The 23367-nt window shown below is 45.9% G+C and overlaps 1 protein-coding gene across 7 annotated transcripts in view; it reads left to right on the forward strand.

Moving 5' to 3' along the window:
• WDR93 (WD repeat domain 93) overlaps positions 1 to 23367 on the forward strand; it is a 46211-nt gene that overhangs the window by 16090 nt on the left and 6754 nt on the right. For 4 of the 7 annotated variants that reach the window (XR_004682644.1, XM_035024128.1, XM_035024127.1 and 1 more), the window contains exons 8-16: positions 5599 to 5683; positions 9474 to 9645; positions 10833 to 10903; positions 11460 to 11546; positions 12610 to 12729; positions 14111 to 14324; positions 16539 to 16602; positions 17431 to 17587; positions 17917 to 18115. Coding sequence is in view for 3 of the 7 variants with exons in the window: in XM_035024128.1 (XP_034880019.1) it covers positions 5599 to 5683; positions 9474 to 9645; positions 10833 to 10903; positions 11460 to 11546; positions 12610 to 12729; positions 14111 to 14324; positions 16539 to 16602; positions 17431 to 17587; positions 17917 to 18115 (1169 nt within the window). In the remaining 4 variants the exon portion in view is untranslated. Of the gene's footprint in view, positions 1 to 5598; positions 5684 to 9473; positions 9646 to 10832; positions 10904 to 11459; positions 12417 to 12609; positions 12730 to 14110; positions 14325 to 16538; positions 16603 to 17430; positions 17796 to 17916; positions 18116 to 23367 lie in introns of those variants that run through there. The other 3 variants (XR_004682646.1, XR_004682645.1, XR_004682647.1) reach the window with 3 other exon arrangements.

A 23367-nucleotide genomic window follows, 5' to 3' on the forward strand; every position in this document is an offset into this window, starting at 1 on the left:
ATTTTGACTTGAAATGTACTTTAAATACCAAGTATACTAGTAAAATGTTCCCCCAGGGCACTATTTTCAGACTCTCTGTGACTTAATCTTGTGCCTCATATCCACGGAAGAAGGCCCCCTGTCCCTGAGGATAATAGACCCAAGGCATTTGTCCAGAGATGGGTTTCCATGAAGATAAGGGAGGTGAAATTTCAGGGCCCCTCACTTGTATGGCTCCTTCCAAAGCCCTGCAAGGGACCCTAACAATGTGTTCACATGGTCATATAGTTTTGTAAAATTGGCAAAAGTAACATTTTAACCACAGTCACTTAAGACTACTCTCTCTTTTTACTCACACTTCCCCTGTCACCATTTACTCCATACCGTGTGGTGTTAGGATAGCCATGGGCATTTTGTGCTCAAAATTTTGTGTTCTCTTTTTTCACAAAGGCCCCCAAATCATATATCCTCAGGCCCCATGAGACCCAATTTGCCCCTGCCAAAATAACAGCCCAGTCCCCCAAGCCAAGTTTCCTGAGGGGTTTCATCTTTGTATTGGGATACCTTAGGGAACTAGAGGCTTCCCTGGAGCTTCCCGGCTCTCCCTTTGAGGCCAAGAGCCCACCGTGCTTTCCAGAGGCTCCGCTCTCGGGAGGACTCAGGCTTGCCAGTAGGGTAGAGGTCACCTCCACATGGAAGTCTCTCGAGAGCCCTCTGTTTTCCCTCTTTTTAAATTACGTTACGTTTCACATTATACAAACAATACGTGAACATATCATACCTGGGAAAAGCCAGGTAATTCAGAGAGAGCAGCTGTCTCCACAGGTCCTCACCATTATTAGCCTGATGGGTGTTTTCTCAATCTTCAGTGTGTATTTAGATTCTTACCTTCGTTTATCTTAAAAAATATATAGTTTTGTTTTATGGGAATGTCTTTTCTATGGGAATTTTTTTCTATTTTTTTGTTTTATGAGAATTTCCTATACTATTTCTATTTTCTTACAACCTTGCTTTTTTTTTTTTTTACTCATCAACTTATTGGCAAAGTTTTTCAATGTCAAATAAACCTACCTTGTTCTTTTGACCTCTTGTATTCTGTTCCATATTATGGATATACCACAGTTTATTTGGGGTATGAGTCTATTGATGATACTGAGGATATTCCCAATTTATGGCTTTTACATAACACGGTGAAAATCTTTGTAAATTCTTTGTATACCAGGTGCTTCTGAGCATTCAGGTACGTGCATTTTTAGTGTTAATGTAGATACTGCTAAATTGCCCCCCCCAAAGTGGCATGACAATTTACATTTAATCAATTTCTCCACAGCCTCTCTGACCTTGATATTATTATTATTATTATTATTTTTTTTTTTTTTGCAAACTGATGGAACAAAATGACATCTCGTGTAATTTTCATTGATCTCTTTCATATTTTTTATTGGCCACTGAGGTTTTCTTTGAATTGCCTGCCTGTATTGTTGTCTTGTTATGTATTTGCTTCCAATTCATTGTTTCCCTTTTTCCTTTGTTCATGTGCTTTTCTGTTGTAAAGAAGTTTTAGGTTTGGGATGCCTGGATAGCTCAGTCAGTTGGGTGTCCAACTCGATTTTGGCTCAGGTCACGATCTCAGGATCGTGAGATTGAGCCTCATTTGGGGCTCTCTCTCTCTCCCCCTCCTTCTGTTCCTTCCCACTGCGTGTGCATGCACACGCTCTCTCTCTCTCTCAAAAAAAAGGGGGGGGGAGAAAAAAAGAAGTTTTAGGTTTGGATACAGTCAGAATTTTCTATCCTTTTTTTTTTTTTTTTAAATACTCATTGCACTGGGCGCCTGGGTGGCTCAGTTGGTTGAGCGACTGCCTTCGGCTCAGGTCATGATCCCAGGGTCCTGGGATCGAGTCCCACATCGGGCTCTCTCCTCTGCGGGAAGCCTGCTTCTCCCTCTCCCACTCCCCCTGCTTGTGTTCCCTCTCTCGCTGTGTCTCTCTCTGTCAAATAAATAAATAAAATCTTTAAATACTCATTGCACTGAAGAAGGCTTTCCCCACCTCAAGGTTATAAATAAGTTCTCCTGTGGTTTCTTCTAATAATTTCAGAGTTTTGTTTTTGATATTTCACTCTAATTCATAGGGGAGCATCTTTTGTGAATGGAGTGAGAAGGGGGTCAACTTTTATCTGTTTTTTTCAAATAGCCAATCATCACACAATATCCTTGAGTAATTCATCTTTTCCCATTTGTTTTGAAATGTGATCTTTTATCATTCCTATATATACGTCTATGCTCTTTATCCTGTCCCATTACAATATTCATCTGCCTACACCAGGACCTTAATGAACTTTGGAGCAAAACTGCTGGGGTTCTAATCTTATCAATGCCACCTGCTTATTTTCTGTTCTATTTTCCATACTTTTATTGTTGTTTACCTTTGGGGAAATCTCACTGGTTCATTCTTTCCACTCTCTCACTGAGTTTTTCATTTTTTTTCAATTTTTTTAATTGTTATGTTAATCCCCATCATTAGTTTTAGATGTAGTGTTCCATGATTCATTGTTTGTGCATAACACCCAGTGCTCCATGCAGAATGTGCCCTCCTCAATACCCATCACCAGGCTAACCCATCCTCCCACCCCCCTCCCCTCTAGAACCCTGTTTGTTTTTCAGAGTCCATCGTCTCTCATGGTTCGTCTACCCCTCCGATTTCCCCCCCTTCATTCTTCCCCTCCTGCTATCTTTTTTTTTTTTTCCCTTAACATATATTGCATTATTTGTTTCAGAGGTACAGATCTGAGATTCAACAGTCTTGCACAATTCACGAGTTTTTCTCCTTTAATCTGCTAATGTAGTGTATTGCATTGATAGATTTTCTAATGTTGAAACATTCTTCCTTCCATTCTTGGGTAATCCATACTTGGTAATAATTCATTTAACTACACTGTCAGTTTGCTTTGCTAATATTAAAGTCCTAAGTAAGATATTAGCAGACCAAAATGATAGTTTGGTGTTCATGGGTAGTATCCATGTTCAAACACGAGATTGGCTTGTAGAACTTTTTTTCCTTGTGGTTTTCTTATCAGCATTTGGTATTAGTGTTATGCTAGCCTTGTAAAGAAGGCTGGATGTTTCCTTTTTTACCCTCTAGGTCTAAAAAAGTCCTATATTATCTTTTTAATTTCAAAATTAAAAATATTTTTTGAGCCTATTTCAGTCAGAATTCATTTATTAGTGGAGATATATAGGTATAGATATGTGTAAATATGTTTCTCCTATAGTATAAAAATAAAAAACTGTCTCTTAAATCAGTCTCTTTTCTTGTTCTTAATGTTATTTATGTGTGCCTTCTTTTTATTTTTTAAAGAAACTATTCATAAATCCAGCTTACCAATTTTAACTTGCCAATATTTTCTTAATAAATTTCACATCTATGTTCATGAAGGATATGTTTCATTTTCTTTTCTTTTTTTAAGATTTTATTTTTAAGTAATCTCTAAACCCAACGTGGGGCTTGAACTCAAACCCGAGATCAAGAGTCACATGTTCCATTGACTGATCCAGCCAGGCACCCCGGTTTTATTTTCTTATAACATCTTTGGTTGTGGTATCAGGGTGATGCTGGCCTTGTATAATAAGTTGGAGTATTCCCATTCTATTTTCTGGAAGAGTTTGTGTAGAATTGGTATTATTTCTTCCTAAAATGTTTGATAGAATTAACCAATAAAGCCATCTAGCTGTGGAGCTTTCTTTGTGGAACTACAAATTCGATGTCTTGAGTGACAAAGGGTTATCTCTTTCTTCTTAAGCAAACTTTTGTATTTTGTGTCTTTTAAGGAATTTGTCCATATTATGTAAATTGTCAAATGTATTGGCTTAAAGTAGTTTGTAATCCCTTGTTATCCTTTCATTATCTGTAAAATCTGTTTTTTAAAAAAGATTATTTACTTATTTATTTTAGAGAAAGGGGGGGAGTGAGCAGAGGGAGGGGCAGAAGGAAAGAAACTCAAGTAGACTCCATGACGAATGCAGAGACTGAGGTGGGTCTTGATCCCATGACTCCAAGATCATGACCTGAGCTAAATCCAGACTGAGCCACCCAAGCACCCCTGTAAAATCTGTTTTGATGTCATCTTCTTCATTCCTGATATTGGTTTGTTTGTTGATTGATTGATTGATTTGAGAGAGAGAGAAAGCTGTGGGGGGAAGGGGCAGAGAGAGAGGGAGAGAGAATCCCAAGCAGATTCCCCATTGATTGCGGAGTCCAATGGGGGACTCTATCACACAACCCTGAGATCATGACTTGAGCCAAAATCAAGAGTCGGACACTCAACTGACAGAGCCACCCAAGTGCCTCCATTTCTGATATTGGTAATTTGTGTTTTCTCTTTTTTTCTTAATCAGCTTGGCTAGAGGTTTGTCAATTTTATTAATCTCATCAAAGAACCAGCTTTTGGTTTCACTTCTTTGTGTCCATTTTTTGTGTTTTCTATCTCACCAGTTTCCAATTTGATTTTTATTATTGTCTTTCATCTGCTTACTTCAGGTTTAAGTTTTTTCTTGTCTTCTAGTTTCTTAAGGTAGAAAGCTAGTTCATTGATTTGAGATCTTCTTTTTTGATATGGGCATTTAGTGCTATAAACTTACAGCTAAGTACTGTTTCAGCTGCTTCCTTTAAATTTTGATGTTATTTTAAGAAAAAATACTTCCTAATTTGCTTTTTGATTTATTTTTTGACCAATGAATTATTTAGAAGCATATTATTTAGGGTCTAAATACTGGAGATGTTCCAGATATCTTTATTTTTGTGATTTCTAATTTAATTCCATTGTGATCAGAGAACATGCTTCATATAATTTGAAACCTTTTAAATTTATTAAGATTCGTATTGTGCCCAGGATATGGTTTATCTTGGTAACTGTTCTATGTGCACTTGAAAAGAATGTGTATTCAGCTGTTGTTGGTCAAGTTATTTAAGTCTCCTATATCTTTACTGCTTTTCCTTCTATATCCTTACTATATTCGTTCTGATTTTCTGTCTATTCTATCAGTTATTGGGAGAGTGTTCAAATCTCTAAGATTACGGATTTATCTATTTCTGCTTTCACTTCTATGAGTCTTTGCTTCATGTATTTTGAAGCTCTGTTTTTAGGTGCGTAAACATTTGGAACGTTATGTCTCCTTGATGAATTGACCATTTTATCATTATTCAGTGAATCTTTGATCCCTGGTAATATTCTTTGCTCTGAAATCTATTATGTCAGATATTAATATAGTCACCCCAGCTTTCTTTTGATTAGTTTTACAAGATGTATCTTTTCCTATACTTTAAATATATTGTTGTCTTTGTATTTAAAATGAATTTCTTTTTGACAGCATGTAGTTGGGTCTTACTTTCTTATACAATTTTTATACGATTACCTTTTAATTGGGGGTAGTTAGGCCATTTATATTTAATGTGGTTGTTGATGAGTTTGGATTTAAAACTATCACTTTGCTATTTACTTTCTATTTGTTCCACCTGTTTTTCTTTCTTTCCCCTCTTTTCCTGTCTTCTTTTGGATGTGTTTTTAATGATTCTGTTCTATCTCCTTTGTTGGCTTATTATCTGTGCCTTTTCCTTATCGTAGGATATGAACGTTTGTTTTAGAGGAGACATTAAGCTGAGTCTTCCAGTTCACATAATGAAGATCAAACCACCCAAACCAATTACAGGTTAGTATAATTCAACTAACACTCTCTTTCCTTCTGCTATTAATTTCTGTTTTTTCTTTCTTTGCCTTTCTCTACATTTCCCATCTTTTCTATTTATTAGCAGCAATATCTAAATTACAAGTATAATTTTGAAAGGAAAATTTTTTTAAAGTCATAAGCTCTGGGATCTAAAGACAAAAAAATATAAATGTTACAAGGATACAGCTAACTAACAGAATTGGGAAATCAGGAAAGACAGACTTCTAGCTGGAGTTTATTCATTTCTATATTCCTGTGTTAGTTCATTCATTAGTATTTGCTGAGTGCCAGTAATGCACCAAGCACACAGATGAGTAAGACACATCTTGTGCTCTAAAAGCTGCAGTTCTACCAAGGAAGAGTAAGAGGAAACCAGCATTGTAGGATATGATAAGTGCAGCCATGGGGAACATCTAGGACCATGAAAACATAGAGGAAAGAGTGACTAACTCTGCTCACAGAGAGGCAAAGTCTTTATCAAAGGATGGGACATTTGGGAAGGTTTTGAAGGATACGTGGGAGTAGGTCATGAGGAGTCAAGGAGAAGTCCATTGTAGGCAGAGGACAGAGTCTATCCTTTCAATATCTGCACCAGACATCAAAGATCTAGAATGTTCACTGCAGCCGTATTTATAGAGGCAGAAAACTAGTTAAATGAAATCTGGTACACCCATCCAAAGGAATATTTTGCAACCATTAAAAACAAAGAAGGAAATTCTAAAGGCCAAGAATATCCAGTTCACTCTCATAAAAAGAACATGATGATGCTCCATCAGGATTTATTATAAAGCTGATACAGTGAATAAGACAAGATAGAAAAATAGATGAATGAAATAGAGAGGCCAGAACAGACCCAGGCATTAGTGGCCACTTGATACCTGAGGGGTGACACTCCAGAGCAGTGGAGAAAGGATGGTCATTTCAGTAAATGGTGCTGCTTGTCCATATGGAAACAAAAGTGAGACTTGACTCCTGCCTCACGCCATACACAAAAATAAATTCCAGTTGAACCACGGAAGTAAATAGGAAAGAGAAAACAGTAAAGCTTTTGAATTTTTAAAAAAGATTTTATTTATTTGAGAGAGAGAGAGAGAGAATGCAAGAGCGAGCACGGGTGGGGGTAGGGGCAGAGGGAGAGGGAGAAGCAGACTGCCCTGCCGCCAAGCAGGGAGCCTGATGCAGGGCTCGATCCCAAGACCCCGAGATCATGACCTGAGCCGAAGACAGACACTTAACCAACTGAGCCCAGAGCCATCCCAACAATAAAACTTTAAAAAATTAATACAAGACAATATCTTTATGACTTCTAGGTAGGGAAAGACTTTTTAAACAAAACACACAAAACAAACACAAAAAGCACTTATAATAAAAGAAAAATTTGATAAATGTGGCTACTAAAATTAAGGACTTCTAGTTACCCTAAGACATCATTAAAAGCATGAAAGAGCAAGCCACATAGTGGGAGAAGATATTTGCAAAACACATAAAACATATGAATGGTCCATATCAAGAGTATATACAGAATTCCTACAACTTATTAAGGAAAAGAGATAGTCTAGTATAAAACAGGCAAGAGATTATTCAGATGGCCAATAAACATGAACATACGTACTCAGCATCCTTAGTTATCAGAGAAATGCAAATTTTTTTTTTTTTAAGATTTTATTTCTGTATTTGAGAGAGAGAGAGAATGAGAGACAGAGAGCATGAGAGGAGGAGGGTCAGAGGGAGAAGCAGACTCCCTGCCAAGCAGGGAGCCCGATGTGGGACTCGATCCCAGGACTCCAGGATCATGACCTGAGCCGAAGGCAGTCGCTTAACCAACTGAGGCACCCAGGCGCCCGCAGGGAAATGCAAATTAAGACCATAATGAGCTACCACTCCATACCCACCAGGATGGCAACAATGGAAAAAGACTGACGGTACCAAGTTGGTGAGGATGTGGACTAACCATACACTCTCATACACGGTATCAATGAAAATCGGTACAATCACTCTGGAAAACAGTTTGGTATGATCTAGTAATGTTGATGATAATTTATACCCTGAGACCCAGTGCTTACACTCCTAGGCAGTATGACCAACCATTCCAGCTTGCCTGGGGCTGAGGGGTTTCCTGGGATGTGGGGCTTTCAGAGCTAACACTAGGGAACTCCTGAGCAAACCAGGGTGAAGCAGTCCCCCTCCTTCTAGGTATATACCTGATAGGTTTACAAGTAAATGTGTACCAGGCATTTACAGACATACAAGAATGGTAACAGTAGCGTGATTTTTCAGTAGCCCGCAACATGGAACAACCGAAATGTCCATCAACGATAGAGCAGATAAAGAAACTGTCATATATTCATTCACTTGATGGAATACTATCGATAAAAAGGAATAAACTACTATCCACAACAAAATGGCCAAATCTAGGAACAGTATTAAGCCAAAGAGGGCGGACATAGAGTTAACACCGTATATAATTCCATTTGTGTATACAGTTCAAAATCAGGCCAAACAAAGCTATCGTGTTTAGATGCTCATTTAGATAGCAGAAGTAGAATAAATGTAACGCGGTGCTTACATAGAAGCCAAGAGAGTGGTTGCTGCTCTTCCCAGGAGGTTGTGACTGGAGACAGGCCTTTGTGGAGCTTCTAGGGAACAGATGATGTCCTGTCTCTGGACCTGAGTAGAGACAGATGTTTGCCTTGTATGAATTTATTAAGATATATATTTTTTATGCTCTTTGCTGAATGTGTTATATTTCACAATAAGAAAAGGCTTAGTGAATGAAAACAAGCAACAATGAGGAAGCTCTGTAGTACTGATATGAAGAGATCTCCAAGCTACTGTGAGTGAAAAATGCAAGAGTGCTAGTGTCTAAGAGCAATTCTCAAACGTTAGCGGGATCAGACTCACCTGGAGAACTTGTTAGAACCCAAACTGCTGGGCCCCACCCACAGAGTTTCCGTTTAAGCCTGGGGTGGAGCTCAAGAATCTGCATTTCTAACAAGTTCTGGTTGAGCCTGCCGGATCCCTGCTGATCTGGGACCACACTTCCGGGAACTACCAGTGTATCATATGTTACCATCTGTTAAAACAGAAGGGGTCTCCTTGTAGCAGCGAATTCCAGAAACCAGTTGCCTCTGGTTGCCTCTGGGGAAGGGGGCCTGGGGCACTGCGGGGCTTCCTGGGCACCCTCCAAAGAGAGCAGAGTTCGGAAAGCTGGGGCGGGCACCCAGAAAAATCCACAGTTTTACTGTGGATTTAGGAACAGTTGAAAAAGAAGGAAATGAAAGGTTTCAGGGGAAGTGGAGTGGTAAGAAAAGTGATTGGCGGAGAGGAGGTTTTTGAAGGACGGTAGTTGGGTAGATGTAAACACAGGTAGGGGGCAGGACTGTTGGCTTAGGTGGGCCTTCAGCAGTGGCTCTGTAGTGACCATATCTGGCAGGTTTGGGGCCTTGCTGAGCTGGGAGGACAGCAACGGTGGTCTGAGGCCTCTAGTGACCTCCTGAACATTTCCTTGGCCTCCTCTGCGGATCCCGTAATCCGGAAACAGGAAGTGGTGGTGGGATGGGGCTGTAGGAGCAGGAAGAGGGACGGCAGCTGCCTGCGCTCCCTGAGCAGTCGGGGCCGGAAAGAGGCAGGGAGAAGGCCGAACCCTGGGCTCCCAGATGGATTTTTGAGGATGAGGGATTCCACAGGAAACCAGGAAGCATGGAGGAAGGAGGGAAAATCAGGAAGGGGGAAGTCCCATGGTTTGACCAATTCTGGAATCTTTTCAACCGAGGTACCACATTTAAAAGCCCCCTGGAAGTGTTCGCAAAGGTAGAGGACTATTACGGGCTGGGCTCGGGGCAGAACCACTTCATCAAGGACAGTCAGTGGGAGCAGCTGGCGGCCATCTTCCTGGCACCACACGGGAAGTACCTGGACAAGGAGTGGGAAGAGGAGCCACCCAGGTGAGCGGGCAGAGGCCGCAGGGGCACCCCGCTCCCCACGAACTGTGGGGGCACACGCAGCAATGTACCCAAGCCCTCGAATTCATCCGAAGTCTAAAAGCTCCTCCCAGTTTGGGGGATTTTCCCGAGAATTTCAGCAGATCTTTCGGAAAGGTGTGTGGAGATGATTCGAATACATTAGAACAGAGGCTGATCACACGGATTTCAAAGAGGGGATAGACATGTATGCAGATGAGGAGTTTATTTTACAATTTTATGCACATCATGTCTTAAAAACTTGTTTTCCTGATTATCTAGACAACACAGACGATCCTAAAGAGAGAAATAAAAGTCACACTATTCAGATTTCCTCAATTTCCATCCAGTCTTTCTAAATGTAATAGGTTAATGTATAATTAAAATACCTTCCTTTGTAACCTCCTGCAGCAGGTAGGGCTCAAGATCCCCCTGCTGTGATTGTAGAAACTGAGCCCGTCTTTGAACTTGGTGGAGCTGGTTTTAGGAACTAGCTCTCCTCACAGCTATGCTGGACCTCAAGGAATGTTCTTGCTTCACGCGGGAAGCGAGGCCTCACATCTTGCTATATCAAGCGCACCTCAAATTTTCTCACTTCAGGACACAGCCTCCTAGGGTTGCACCCTCATAGCAGCTGCCATGAACCAGCAAGACCTGAACCGGGACCCAGCGAGGTTCAGGGGTACACTGCCTAGCAGGGTAGTTAGGAGTCTTGCAGGCTAGTTGTTAAACTGCCCTCAATGTCTGTAGTGGGAGCCTTTCTACCACAAGAAGCTCTTGTAAAAGCAAACTATAAATCAGGAAATTGGTTTGCTTTTTTTCTTAAGAGCAAATTTATTAGCACCCCCCTAGTTGGATTCCCCCAGCATAAGTGAGCCAAGTCTGGTCACTAAGGGATCTTTCCCTAGGACAGAGAAAGTTCTGCTCGGTGGTGGGTGCTGTTTCCAGCCTGGGAGTGACCCCCCCAGCTCAGCCTGGCTGGCCCTCACCAACTTCCAAGGTCTGCAGCCACCAGGACCAGCACGCAGAATGTGATTGACCTCATGGCCCTGTACCCCCAGGAAGGTCCATCCTAAACACCCGTGTCTGGTTTTAGTACCAAGACTCTGCCAGCATCTCTCCTGGCCAAGGAGTCTGCCGGGGCTCTGACTGGTGTCTCTTTTTTCCCCCAGCATGGCCACGTTCCATTTCCTCCTTCCCAGCAGCATAATTACAATGCCAATGGAAGTCAAGGGCCCCTCAGGTAAATGAACACGAAACAGGGAGTTATCCTTGGCAGTGATCCACTTGAGGGAATGCCTCAGCAGACCCTGTGTGTGGGAGGGAATGAGGCGGAAAGTGGGTCGTCAGCTTCACAGCTGGAGCGTAACTGTTTCTGGTTGGATGCACGGCACCCAGATTCCCTGATGACGGAGGCTGGCATTGTCTTCGGGGAGTGACGGGCCACAGAGGAGGGTGTGAGCACGTAGCCCGCCAGGCTGCTTCTGGACACAAATTCATTTTGGAGAAAAGGTTATTTAAAACACCGACAGCCAAGAGGACGTGAATTATCCAGAAAATGTGAAAGCAGCCAAGGGGCAGTGTGACCATCCTCCCAACCCGGGGAGGTGACTCGGCCCTAGGAACAGCCCTCCCAGGGGTGCCCCCCACCCAGGAGGCGTGTCCTTCTGTTGCCTGTTGCCCATTAGAACTGACCACTTTTGATTGCAAAACGACTTCCTCTTGGGCAAACACTCTCCGTACAAACCAGAGGGTACCCAGATTCCTTATGTGATGCTTCTTTCTCTCTTCTTCCCCAGGGGTAGCCTGTGTCCTTGGCATACACTGGGCTGGAAGTCACAACTTCTTCCTCTATTCGCTTCACCGAACTCTGAAGGATAAAGTCGGTACTTTGAGATGGGAGTTGCCTAAGCTCGGGGCTCTCAGAATGTGTCCTTCTCCAGCTTAGTTGAGGGCATGTGACTGACGTGTCACTTTAGGGGATGAGATCTGTGCAGACTGAAGCAGGTGGCTCAGTGCCTGGGGTGTCAGTGACCGCAAGGCTCTGTCTCTGAACGGTCCCGTTTCTTAAAGAGAACAGGTCAGTAGGGACAAAGCCCAGTCAGGTCCCTAAGGCTTCTTTGGCAGCTCAAGTAAACAGAGGCCTGACATTAGAGGCCCGATCCAGCCCCGGCCCGACGGTCTGCAAGCTGTGTGCTGTCAGGCCAGTCACTGAGAGCCCCAGTCCCGTTTTCTCATCTGAAACACAGAGCTAATTCATGACACCATCCCTGCCCACTGCTCGCAGTTGTTACGCATAGCAAAATCCAGAGGGTCTCTGGATGTGAAAGCTCTTTGAGATTGAAGGCACTTTGGAAACATGGTGGTTGTTTGGTTTATACAAACTCATGGAAGCAGTTAGGTAAGCAAGTTCACTTTGTGGTAATTCCTTGAGCTCTACACTTATGTTATGCTTCAGAATTATACTTTACAAGTATAGTAAAATGTAAAAATGGACAAAGGAAGAATCTCTCTCCTTCCAGCCCTCTCCCAGGCAGCATGGCTTCCAATCTCAACCTCTGTACTGACTGGCTGGGACCTTGGGCAGGTCGCTTACATCTCTGCCTCAGTTTCCTCATCTGTGAAATAGGGGTACTACTAGGACTCACCTCATGGGACCCTTGTGAGAATTAACTGAAAGGAGGCATGTAAAGCGCTTACCACAGTGCTCAGCACCTCGTGAGCACTCATTCAGTGTTCGCTGCAGTGGAATACTGGTATGACCCCTTCTTTTATCCTGAGGGAGGAGGCAGCATTGGTGAGAGGCAAGAGAGATGGTGAGCCCAGACAGCAGCTCCTGCCCACATCCCAGACAGGCAGACTAGTCAGGGTCTCGGGCTGTGCAGGTGGAGGTGATGGGTGGGTGCGGGGTTGTGGGGGCGGCCTAGCACGTGGTGTCCTCCCCACTAGACCCGGAGGGCGTCTGGCCCTGTGCTGCACCCATTGCGGTCTCCCAGCTCAGCTACACCTGCACCTACCTAGTGCTGGCCTGTGAGGATGGCGTGCTCACGCTGTGGGACCTGGCCGAAGGTGAGCCCCCCATCTCTGCCAAACACCTGGGTGGGTCTCTGGATAATGAGAGTCCGGGAACTCTGGAATTCCTATAGGCTCTGGGCCTTCTGTTAGTTACTCTGTGTTCTTAAGTCAGCTTGGGGAGCTGGTCCTGCCTTCTCCTCATCTACTCATTCGCTGGACATTTATTGAACTTAATATGTGCTGATAATTCCCATTCCCTGTGGATTTATTGAGTACTTGCTTGGTACCCGGCACCAGACCAGGGCCTGGAAGTCTGTCCATTGCCTCATTATCACACTCTGGTGAGGAAGTATCTTCCAGCCCAGGATGTGGGATCATGGCAGCCTCAGCCCTCCTCCCTCCTATCCCTCAAGCTCTCAAAATAAGCAAGTCTGCGTTCCTGCTATGCTACCCCCACCCTTGTCAGTGAGAACCTCACTGGTGTGGAAGCTAAGAGACCTCTAAGGTGGCCAGTGCAAGACCAGCAGCTATTTTGGGTGTGTGGCACCTTGCTAGAGGCCCCGGGCCCCAGGGTCTTGGGTCCAGCTCTGCAGGTGGAGAAAATCAGTGGTGTCTAGTTGCCCTAAATTGATCAGGATCTAAAGGAGTGTCTCCATTTATTTATTTATCTGAGAGAGAGAGAGAGAGAGGTGGGGGGGGAGGAGAGAACCTCAAACAGACTCCCCACCGAGCACAGAGCCCAACACGTGGCTCTATCCCACCACCTATGAGATCATGACCTGAGCCAAAACCAAGAGTCGGACACTTAACTGACTGAGCCACCCAGGTGCCCCTATTTCCATCTGAAGAATTCCATGGTTGTTTCCGATAGCAGGCACTCTGCCCACATGGTGGAAAGATAAACATGGCTATGGGCCCTCTTGAACTTGAGTTACTGCACCCACAGCGTTCTTACAATAGCTAAAGATACGTCAAGAGCAGAAGAATGATCCTAATTGCACATTCACTTGCCCAGTAGCTTGCTTTCATTTTTCTGGATATTGATACATTCTGGATATTGCTTGGCTACACACACACCTCCCTCTCCTTCTCTAAGACCACCTCACCCCTCGCCCCCTCTGATGCATCTTGACCCGCCATGGTCAGCTGCAGTTCAGGACTGGCTGGGTGTAGCTTCCTTTCTTCGGTCCCAGTGCTGACTCTGCCCCCCCCTCCACGGGGCTGGTCCTCCCTGTCCCCCGCACCTCTCCATACTCAGAAGGGGGGCTCTTCTCTCCCACTGGGCATTGGGGTTTCTGGTTTCACTCTCAGAGGGTTCTCATTGCTGGATCTTGCCTTCACATCCCTCATACACCTGCTAGTCACAGACCCTGCGCCCATGGCTGCATCATCCTCTGCCTACTTTTCTGACCTGCTTTTGCGATTGTTTCTCCAGGTTTCCCTCTTGGAGTCATCGCTCTTCCCAAGGGATGTTCCTGCCAGAGCATTCACTTCCTGAAGTACTTCTTAGTCCACAAAGGACAGAACATGTACCCTGAGAGTCCCTTGAAATCCCAAATGAAATGTGTGGTGCTGTGCACAGATTCTTCTCTCTATCTGGTGACAGCCGAAAGGACCCAAGGACCCACCATCAGCGTGCTTGTTGAGAGGTTGGTGCCTTGAGTGCAGGACAGGGTAAATGATCTGCCAACCAGATGACTAATAGGAAACTGACCACCTCCCCAGCAGGAGTCCACTTGCTCTGTAGCCGCCACCCTCCCTGTGAGCTTCTCAAGGTCCCCACTGTCTTTTATACGTGGATAGATATGTAAAACTTGTCTCGCAAAATTGTATGACGACGCAAATGACACCTTTCATGTCCCACATGACCAAGAAGAGGATCATTTCTGCCAAAATAGCCTTTTATCCATTTCCTCAAGGGTCTCTTTCTTTTTTAAACTGTGAAATACTTTATGCATGCAAATGATCTATAGAATATGTATGTGTGTGTATTTAGGGTGTATCTATATATATATACCATATATGTATACACGTAGATGTACAGTCTATATACACTACAGGGTGTGTGTGTGGGTGTGTGTGTCTAGAGAGAGCGAGAAACTCCCCTGTACAAGCTTAAGCAATAAATCATCTCCAGGGGCGCCTGGGTGGCTCAGTCGGTTAAGCGTCTGTCTGCCTTCGGCTCAGGTCATGATCCCGGGGTCCTGGGATCGAGCCCCGTGTAAGGCTCCCTGCTCAGCAGGGAGTCTGCTTCTCCCTCTCCCCTCTGCTCATGCTCTCTCTCACTGTGTCTCTCTAATAAATAAATAAAATCTTTTAAAAAAATAGATCATCTCCAGGTCAGCTAAGGCTGAAAACAGTCACTGTTGAGCCCAGGACCCCCTGATCCTGTAGATCAGCAATTTGGGCGAGGCTCAGATGGGCAGCTCCTCCACTGGTCTTGCTTAGGCTCTCATGTGTGCCTCAGGCAGCAGGCAGTTCGGCCAGGGGCTGGACGGTCCTAGGTGGCCTCACTCACATAGCTGGCCGTTGGCCAGGACACTTGTTTCTCATCCTTGTGGCGACTCCTGCGGGCTGTCTCAGCCTCCATCACCTGGAAGCCTAAGGGGTCCCCTCAGCAAGCAATGCACAAATGCTTTCCAGGCCTCTGCTCATGGCACACTGGACAGAGCATGTCACATGACAACACCCGCAGTCAAGCAGTGGGAAAACTGACTCCACCTTTTCTTTTTAAGACATTTTTTTTTTAAGATTTATTTATTTATATTGAGAGAGTGCGTGTGCGCAAGGAGGGGGCGGGACAGAGGGAATCTTTCAAGCAGACTCCCTACTGAGCAAGGAGCCGGAAGCAGCGGGGCTCAATCCCACAACCCGAGAGCCCGTGACCTGAGCGGAGACCAAGAGTCAGATGCTCAACTGACTGAGCCATCCAGGCGCCCCTTGACTCCACCTTTTGTTTTTTTTTGTTTTTGTTTTTTAAAGATTTTATTTATTTATTTGAGAGAGAGAATGAGATAGAGAGAGAGAGCATGAGAGGGGGAGGGTCAGAGGGAGAAGCAGACTCCCTGCTGAGCAGGGAGCCCGATGCGGAACTCGATCCCGGGACTCCAGGATCATGACCTGAGCCGAAGGCAGTCGCTTAACGACTGAGCCACCCAGGCGCCCCTAATTTTTTTTTTAAGATTTTATTTATTCATTTAGAGAGAGAGAGAGAGAGAGAGCGCGCATGAGCAGGGAGAGAGGCAGAGGGAGAAGCAGGCTCCTCGCCGAGCAGGGAGCCCGATGCGGGACTCGATCCCGGGACTCCAGGATCATGACCTGAGCCGAAGGCAGTCACTTAACCAACTGAGCCACCCAGGCACCCCTGACTCCACCTTTTGATAGTAGTTGCTGCCAAATATTAAGGCCAGTTTCTTTTTCAATCTATAATATCCGTTTCCAAAATTCATCATTCCTTCACTTTCCTGTAAGAGTTAACCACCTGTATCTCCAAGTAACCTATCGTTTAGCTGTGCATATTTGGGGAATTTGTAAATGGAATCATGTCCTATGTATTCTCCAGCTTGTTTCTCAGCGCTTTTTCTTCTATACCTTGCGACCTTGTTCATGGGAGTTGCACATGTTGGGGAACACGGCTCAGTTATTCTCCCACCGGCACTGCAGCCTGTCATATAATAGACCACAACGAGGCATGCTCCTACCAGTGGACAATCGCATTGTCCCCAGTATTTGCTACTCTGAACAGTCTCTGACATGTCTCCTGGTGCTTATATACAAGAGTGTGTCTGGGATATATGCCCAGCAGAGGCTAGCACAGCCTGAACACTTCCAGTATGAATGTCTGTGTGTCTTGTTTCCTGCAGGCCTATAAAGCACCTGGATGAGGCCATCTGTGCAGTGGCCCCGGTCCTAGCCTTACCCGGCATGGTAGGTTCCTCATGCCCCTCTCTCCTCTTCAGTAAATGTGGTCATTTGTCCTTCAAAAACTATGTGTTGAAGGCCTGTCAAGTGCTAGGCACTAGATTAGCTCTGGGCTACGTGGGGATGAAGGGGCAAGTCGCTGCCCTGCTGGGGTGCACAGTTCAGCTGGGAAGACAGACGAATCGCCGAGCAGCTGCCATGGGAGACAAGAGAGGCCATGAGGCATGATGCACTGGATGCCAGGAGCAGAGAGAGGGTTGCCCACAGCCTATGGAAGTTGGCGGGGGTGGGCGGCTGCTTTGGGGGGCCGTGACAGGAGGGGGTGGAGAGGACAAGGACAGGCGCCGGACGTTTGAGTGTGGGGGAGGGGAAACGGTGTGGCAGGTGGAAGACGATGGCATTGGGGTACGTCTAGCATGCTCATCTACAAGGAGGAAGGAGCCCAAGCCGGAGGGAGGTCTGCCTCTGATCTCAGGCCAGGAGGGGCCATTGGATTGAGCAGGGGCCCCCGAGGACAGGAGAAAAGGGTTTGTGCACAGAGGCAGCACCGAAACCATGTGCAGGGCCAGCTCCCCAGCAGCGGGGATGCTGGTGAACTAGAAGAGAAGCCAGGGTAGAAGGGGAAGCACCACAGAGGATCAGACCCAGCACCTGGAGGAGGGCCTGTTGCGGCTGGGGCCCCCAGAGTAGTAAACACACACTTCTCTGCTCCCTGAGCAGCTCTGGGGGCCTGAAAGCAAACCAGTTCTATTGCTGGTTGTTATGGCCAGCTGCTTCTCTCATTCCAAACGGAGGTGACAGAGAAGTCCCCGTCACCATCTCTTTGCTTCCCAGTTGCTGATCTTCGGCAAGAATGGCTCTGTACAGCTCATGGATGTGGCCAAGCCTCAGATCATCTGTGCCTTTGCTCTACCCAGAACCTACCATCTGGCGGTCCCCTGGAAGCCCTTGTTTGCCGTGTCTGTTCAACACCCGTGTTTCCTGCTCCGAGGTAGAGGAGGGGGACCCCGTGGCCTGCTGACCATTTCCCTGACACTCTCTGTCCCCTCCCAAAGCACAGGGTGATGCCGCCCGATCTCTTCCCTGCTCTTCAACCCCACACCACAAGCCAAAAGGACACAGCTGTTCAGTGCTCACTAGGCACTTAGTTAGAGCGCTAGGCAAGGTCTTCTCTCTGGAATCCTGCTGCTCCAGATCAGGTGAGCCCCCCACAGCTCAGTCCCAGTGACCCAGCCTTTACAAACAGAGAGCAGCCCCCCTGCGCCCGCCCAGCCCACAGAGAAGGTCATCCCTCCACAGCACACGGCTCTCTCGTTCCAGGAGACCACCCAGACGAAATTGAATCCGACGACACCAAGGACGTCCAGAATTCTGTTTTCTATTTTAATCTCGAGGCCTACCCACCCCTGGAACACATCTCAAGAAATCACACCATTCCTGAAACTGACATGACAGAGAACATGGCCTTGGCCCAGGTGCTGCCCTTGGAGAAAAGATGCGAGAGTTTCCTCCAGAAGAGGTACAGTCCTGGGTCTGCTTCCCATCCCTGCAGCTGGGGTTGTCTCTGGGTGGAGGACTAGTGGCGTGTGTTTGATAGTAAGATCCGTCCAGCATTTAGGTTCCCCCTTCAGCGGGGGACCCCACCCTGTCATAGCCCCGGAGCCCGTTCCCGTTCAGCTTGGTGATTCAGCAGTGGATTCAGGCTGGTAAGGAAGGGCCGCCAGTGGCTGTTTTCTCCTTGTCAAGACTGTCTTTGCTTTCTGCTTTCTCAATTCTTTGGTTTTTTGAAAATCATATTTGGATTATCAAAGACGGGCTGGCCAACAAGGGGCTGTGCCCGTTTCTCGGAATAAGGTGTTACTGGAACAGTCAGGCCCGTTTGTTAGGTTTATGGATGGCTGCTTGTGCTGAAGCTGAGCACCGCCCACAGACACCAGATGACCCGTAAGGCCCGCCTCACTGACCTGGGCCATTTATAGAAACTTTGCCAGCCCCTGGTCCAAGCCCCCTCTGCTTTATCCATCATCTGGACAAACGGTTAGGTCCTGCGTCTCTCCCCTTTCCACTGACCCAGTCCGGCCGGGACTCTGTCCGAAGCCCTTTCTGCCGTAGAAGCATCGTGAGCTGTACTCTGTCCGCTCTGGGGAAGCAGGTGCCTCTTCTAATCTATCCGCCACAAATTTCTGGCGTCTTGCAAATTCTTATTGATGATTTGTGTCGTGATTAGACCATACACTTTAGGCGGGATGGGGTCACGAGTGGAGCCCTGGATTCTCACCATGACAGAGCGGGGGACTCTGGTGGCCCCTTCCCTTCCAGGGCTTTCTGTAGTGTCCGCTCTGGGACTCTGTGATCTCTCCTGGCCATGTAACAACCCTTTATGACCACTCCCCCTTTTGCTATTTACTCTTGCCTCCAGAGGAATGAAGTGGAATGGCCAGGATTCTCAGGTCTAAAATCCGACGCCACCACTTACTAACCCTGAGGCCTTGTTGAGTCCCTTAACCTCCAAGAGCCTCAGTTTCCTCGTTAATTCAAAAAAGCTTTGTCCAACACCCACGGTGCACCACGCTGTGCTGTGGACTCGTCGACGATGCCTGGCCCTCACATTTTGTAGGCATTCGAGCGATAATACGTGTTAAGGGCTGGCCACAGGTAGGTCCAAGAATGATGCTGGGTTAATTCCAGTTCATGCCCGGGAAACTCTAAACACCACCGCCAGGTGACGCCACGGCCCCCATGACAGCATTTACCTGCTGCACTCGGTTCCTTCCTGGGCTTGGTGGGCTGCCGGGTGGCTTTCGGCATCCCTGGGAGGGAAGCAAGGCCATTCCTCAGGAGAGGGGGATGGTCTGTAGGTCTTGGGGGAGGACAGCAAAGAAGGGGTCAGTGGACATTTCTCCTGATTGAAGATTTACCAAGAGTGTTTGGCTGTTCCTCCCACGAGGGTTCTTATTTTAACCCTTGATGGCTTGACTCGTTCTGAGGACCTGCGGCTGAAGAATTTAAGGGTGAAGCATCATGAAGTCTACAACTTACTTTCAAGCAGGCCAGGAAAACGTTTAGAGAGAGAAAGAGAAAATGTGAAGTGAAACCCAGGAAAATATTCATAGAAAGAGAGACAGACAAAATGTTCACTGGTAGTGAATTATAGGTGTAGGTTCATTGTACTACTTGCAACTTTTCTGTAGGTTTGAAATTTTTCTAAATAAAAGATGGGGAGAGGTTATAAAATATTACAGTATAATCCTGATTTTGAGTAAAAAGGACTGGAAGTGTGTATACCCATAATAATGGTAGTTGTATTTGGGTGATGATGTATGTCTGATTTTTTTTCTTTGTGTTTTCCCTACTTGCAGCTTTTCTACAAAAATAATATGTTATTTTGGAAAATTTAAAATAATGGTTAAAAAAAAGTCAAGAGTATGAGTTTAGGTCATGGCTGTAGTGTGACTGTTCTCCTCGGGGGAGGTCCTGGCATGGAGCTTTCTAGAGCTCTTTCTTTTTTAAATTTTAAAAATCAGTTTCATATGTAGAAATTAGTGATTCATCAGTTGCATATAATACCCAGTGCTCATTACATGCAGTACCCTCCTTAATGCCCATCACCCAGTTACCCCATCCCCCCACCTCCCCTCCAGCAACCCTCAGTTTGTTTCCTAGAGTTTGTCTCTTATGGTTTGCTTCGCTATCAATTTTCATCTTATTTTATTTTTCCTTCCCTTCCCCTATGTTCATCTGTTTTGTTTCTTAAATCCTACATGAGTGAAATCATATAGTATTTGTCTTTCTCAGACTTATTTTGTGTAGCATAATACCCTCTCATTCCATCCACATCGTTGCAAGTGGCAAGGTTTTATTCTTTTTGATGGCTGAGTAATATCTGGAGCTCTTTCTTGATGAGACCCAGAGAACTCCTTGTTTAAGGAGCTTGTTTCCATTTCTGCCTTTCAGTCTGACCCCCTCTTTTACTGGCCTAGAAAGGGTGACCCTTCCCACTTGACCCAGAAGCCAACTGGCTGCCCCACTTGGGGGAATGGACCCCGCCAGCCCCACATTTCCAGTACTGGAAGGCTTACCTCCTGCCTGACAGCAGAGGGTCCGGCCAACTCAGGCTGCCTTAGTCCCTGATTGACAAGGCCCACCCTCAAACAAGGTATAAGTGGAGATTAGTACTCAGACACCCGCAGAAGGAACCCTACTTAGCCCCTGAAATTTGCTTCAAGCAGAACTTACTACTGTAACTGAGTACTTCCCCTTGTAAAAAAGTTATTCATTATTTCTGATAGAAGTTATTATATATGCACTTATAGAAATTTGGAAAACAGGACAATGCAAAAAAAAAAATTTAAATAACCCACGATCCATCACAAAAACCCTAGCACTGCTATTCCTATGTTAGTGCATTTCCTTCAGGTTTTCCCTTTGGCATTTTTACTAAGTTGAGATCCTGTTTCATGTTCAGTTTTTAAGTCTGGCTTTGTGTCACTCCAGAATATAAGTTAATTATTTTTTTAAGAAAAAACTCCTTATAAATATGGTTTTTAATGCCTATGTAATGTCCATGGAAAGGATGTGTCTACCACATATTTCTCCACTCCCCTGTGGTTGGGCCTGCTCTCATAAGGATGAGGTTCTTCTGCCCTGACCTCCTCCAGTCTGTGTTCCTGTGGGAATGGGACTTTTTTTTTTTTTTTTAAGATTTTATTTATTTGAGAAAGAGAGAGAGACAGAGATAGTGACAGAGAGCACACGGAGGGAGGACAGGGAGAAGCAGGCTCCCGCTGAGCAGGGACCCCGATGTGGGGCTCGATCCCAGGACCCCGGGATCATGACCTGAGCCAAAGGCAGATGCTTAACAAACTGAGCCACCCAGGTGCCCCTGGAGTGGGACTTATCTACAGCCCCCTTTTTCAGATGTCTTTCCTTCCTGTCAACACAGCTTAGCTCTTAGGTCCCACACCCCAACCTCTGCCTGGGAAGGCCCCATAGCCTCTGGGAGGGGTGGAGAGAACTGCCTCCCGGGGAACCTTCTGCAGGGGAGAAGGCTGGAGGAGCTGGCCAGGTGGGACATCAGGGACCAGGGGCTTGAGAGCTTGGGAACAGAAAAGCTCAGGGAAGTGCTCACTGGGTCCCGGGACTTAGCAGGAGCTGGGAGGGGTCACACTGTGTGGTTGTGGCCAGCCCAGATTGAAGGAACATTTACTTGGGCCTGATCTCAATAGAAAGCCCATTTTCTAAATTGGGTCCCAGCAATAAATTGGGAAACATTGATTTAAAGAAGGCTTTTCCTCTTCTACTTGCTCTGAGGTCTGATACCTGGGGTTTTCCCAAAGAGTAGTCCCTGCCCCAACATTTTAGTTTGAAAATTTCCTTTCTTTCTTTCTTGCTTTCTTTCTTCCCTTTCGAAAGTGCACATGGGGTGGAGGGGGGGAAGGCAGAGGGAGAAGGAGAGAAAATCTTAAACAGGCTCCATGCAGCTCGTTCTCATAACCATGAGATCGTGACCTGAGCCAAAATCAAGAGTTGGACTCAACTGACTGAGCCACTGAGGTGCCCCTTATTTTGAAAATTTTCAAACATACAGCAGCTTTGAGAAAAAAAAAGTCACTGAACATCCACATACCATCTTAGACTCTGTCATTAACATTTTCCTATTGTTGTTTCTCACACATACCCATATATGTCCCCCAAATTTTAATCTCATCTTTTTCTCCCCTTTTTATTCCTCATGTCTGAAACAGCTTCCATTGGCCCTAAAACTAGGTGAAATTTCAAGGCAATGGGTTTATGTGGCAATCGATTCAAAGTTTCAGACTTGCAATAATCTGTCCAAATTGTTTTCACAAAACCTGCACTTGGGACTTTTGTAAACAGCCAGTGCGAAAGGGAGCCTGCCTTTGGGGCTTTAAAAGGAGGCCAGTTAGCACCAAATATGTGCCCCCACCCCCCACCCCGCCGCCCCTTCCCTGAGGCCTGGCTTCTGCTCTCCTCCAGCCCGGGTCTCCAGGCACCATTTCCTGGCTCCCTGCCCTGCTTTAGAGTCTGCCATCTCCGGCCGGGTCAAACTTGATCACAAGACAGAAATTTCTGGACACCAGGAAGCAGACAGAAACAGAGTGTCCCTTCCTCTCTATGTCTCTCTCCTCTCTGTCTCTTGTTCCCTTTATTCCCTGTGGAATACAGAGCCCAGCAAGACTAGGGGTTCTCCGCAGTCAGCTTTCTGTCAGAAGGTGGGCTTCTGGGGTGACCCAACAGACCAGGTCCACAGCCAAGGGAGCCAGGGGCTGGGCAGGAAGGAATTGATAGCTCATTCCTATTTTCATTAGGAAGTGAAGGAGATTGAGCAGCTTTTTGTTACATATAATGTACGTTTCTCTCTCTCCTTCCTTGACTTGCCTTGGATCTTTTTCCCAAGCGTGAGTTCATTTTCTTTTGATTTTGAGAGTTCTGTGCCAGTGTGTTATGAATAATTTTTTCCTGGTTTGTCTTTAGGTAGGAGCAAATATGGCTGCTCATCTAGCCAAACAGAAGTTTCGAGGGTCCCGTAGCTGGAGTTTTCCACCTTCTCCCTTAGGCTTCACTGAAGGGCGGGCATAAAGAGCCTCAAATTCAGGGTGCAAGCTGTGCAGTAGGACCGGGACACAGACTGGGGGCCTCTGTGGACGGGACAGGCCTCAGTGTCTTCGTGCATGAAATGAAATGAGTGGCAGCCGTATCTCCGCATGGGACATTATGGCACATGCAGGAAAGGCTAGCCGTTACTTAGCA

This window comes from Mirounga leonina, unplaced genomic scaffold (genome assembly GCF_011800145.1).
Source record: "Mirounga leonina isolate KUSES-001 unplaced genomic scaffold, KU_Mleo_1.0 Mir_178, whole genome shotgun sequence".
Taxonomy (NCBI): Eukaryota; Metazoa; Chordata; class Mammalia; order Carnivora; family Phocidae; genus Mirounga; species Mirounga leonina.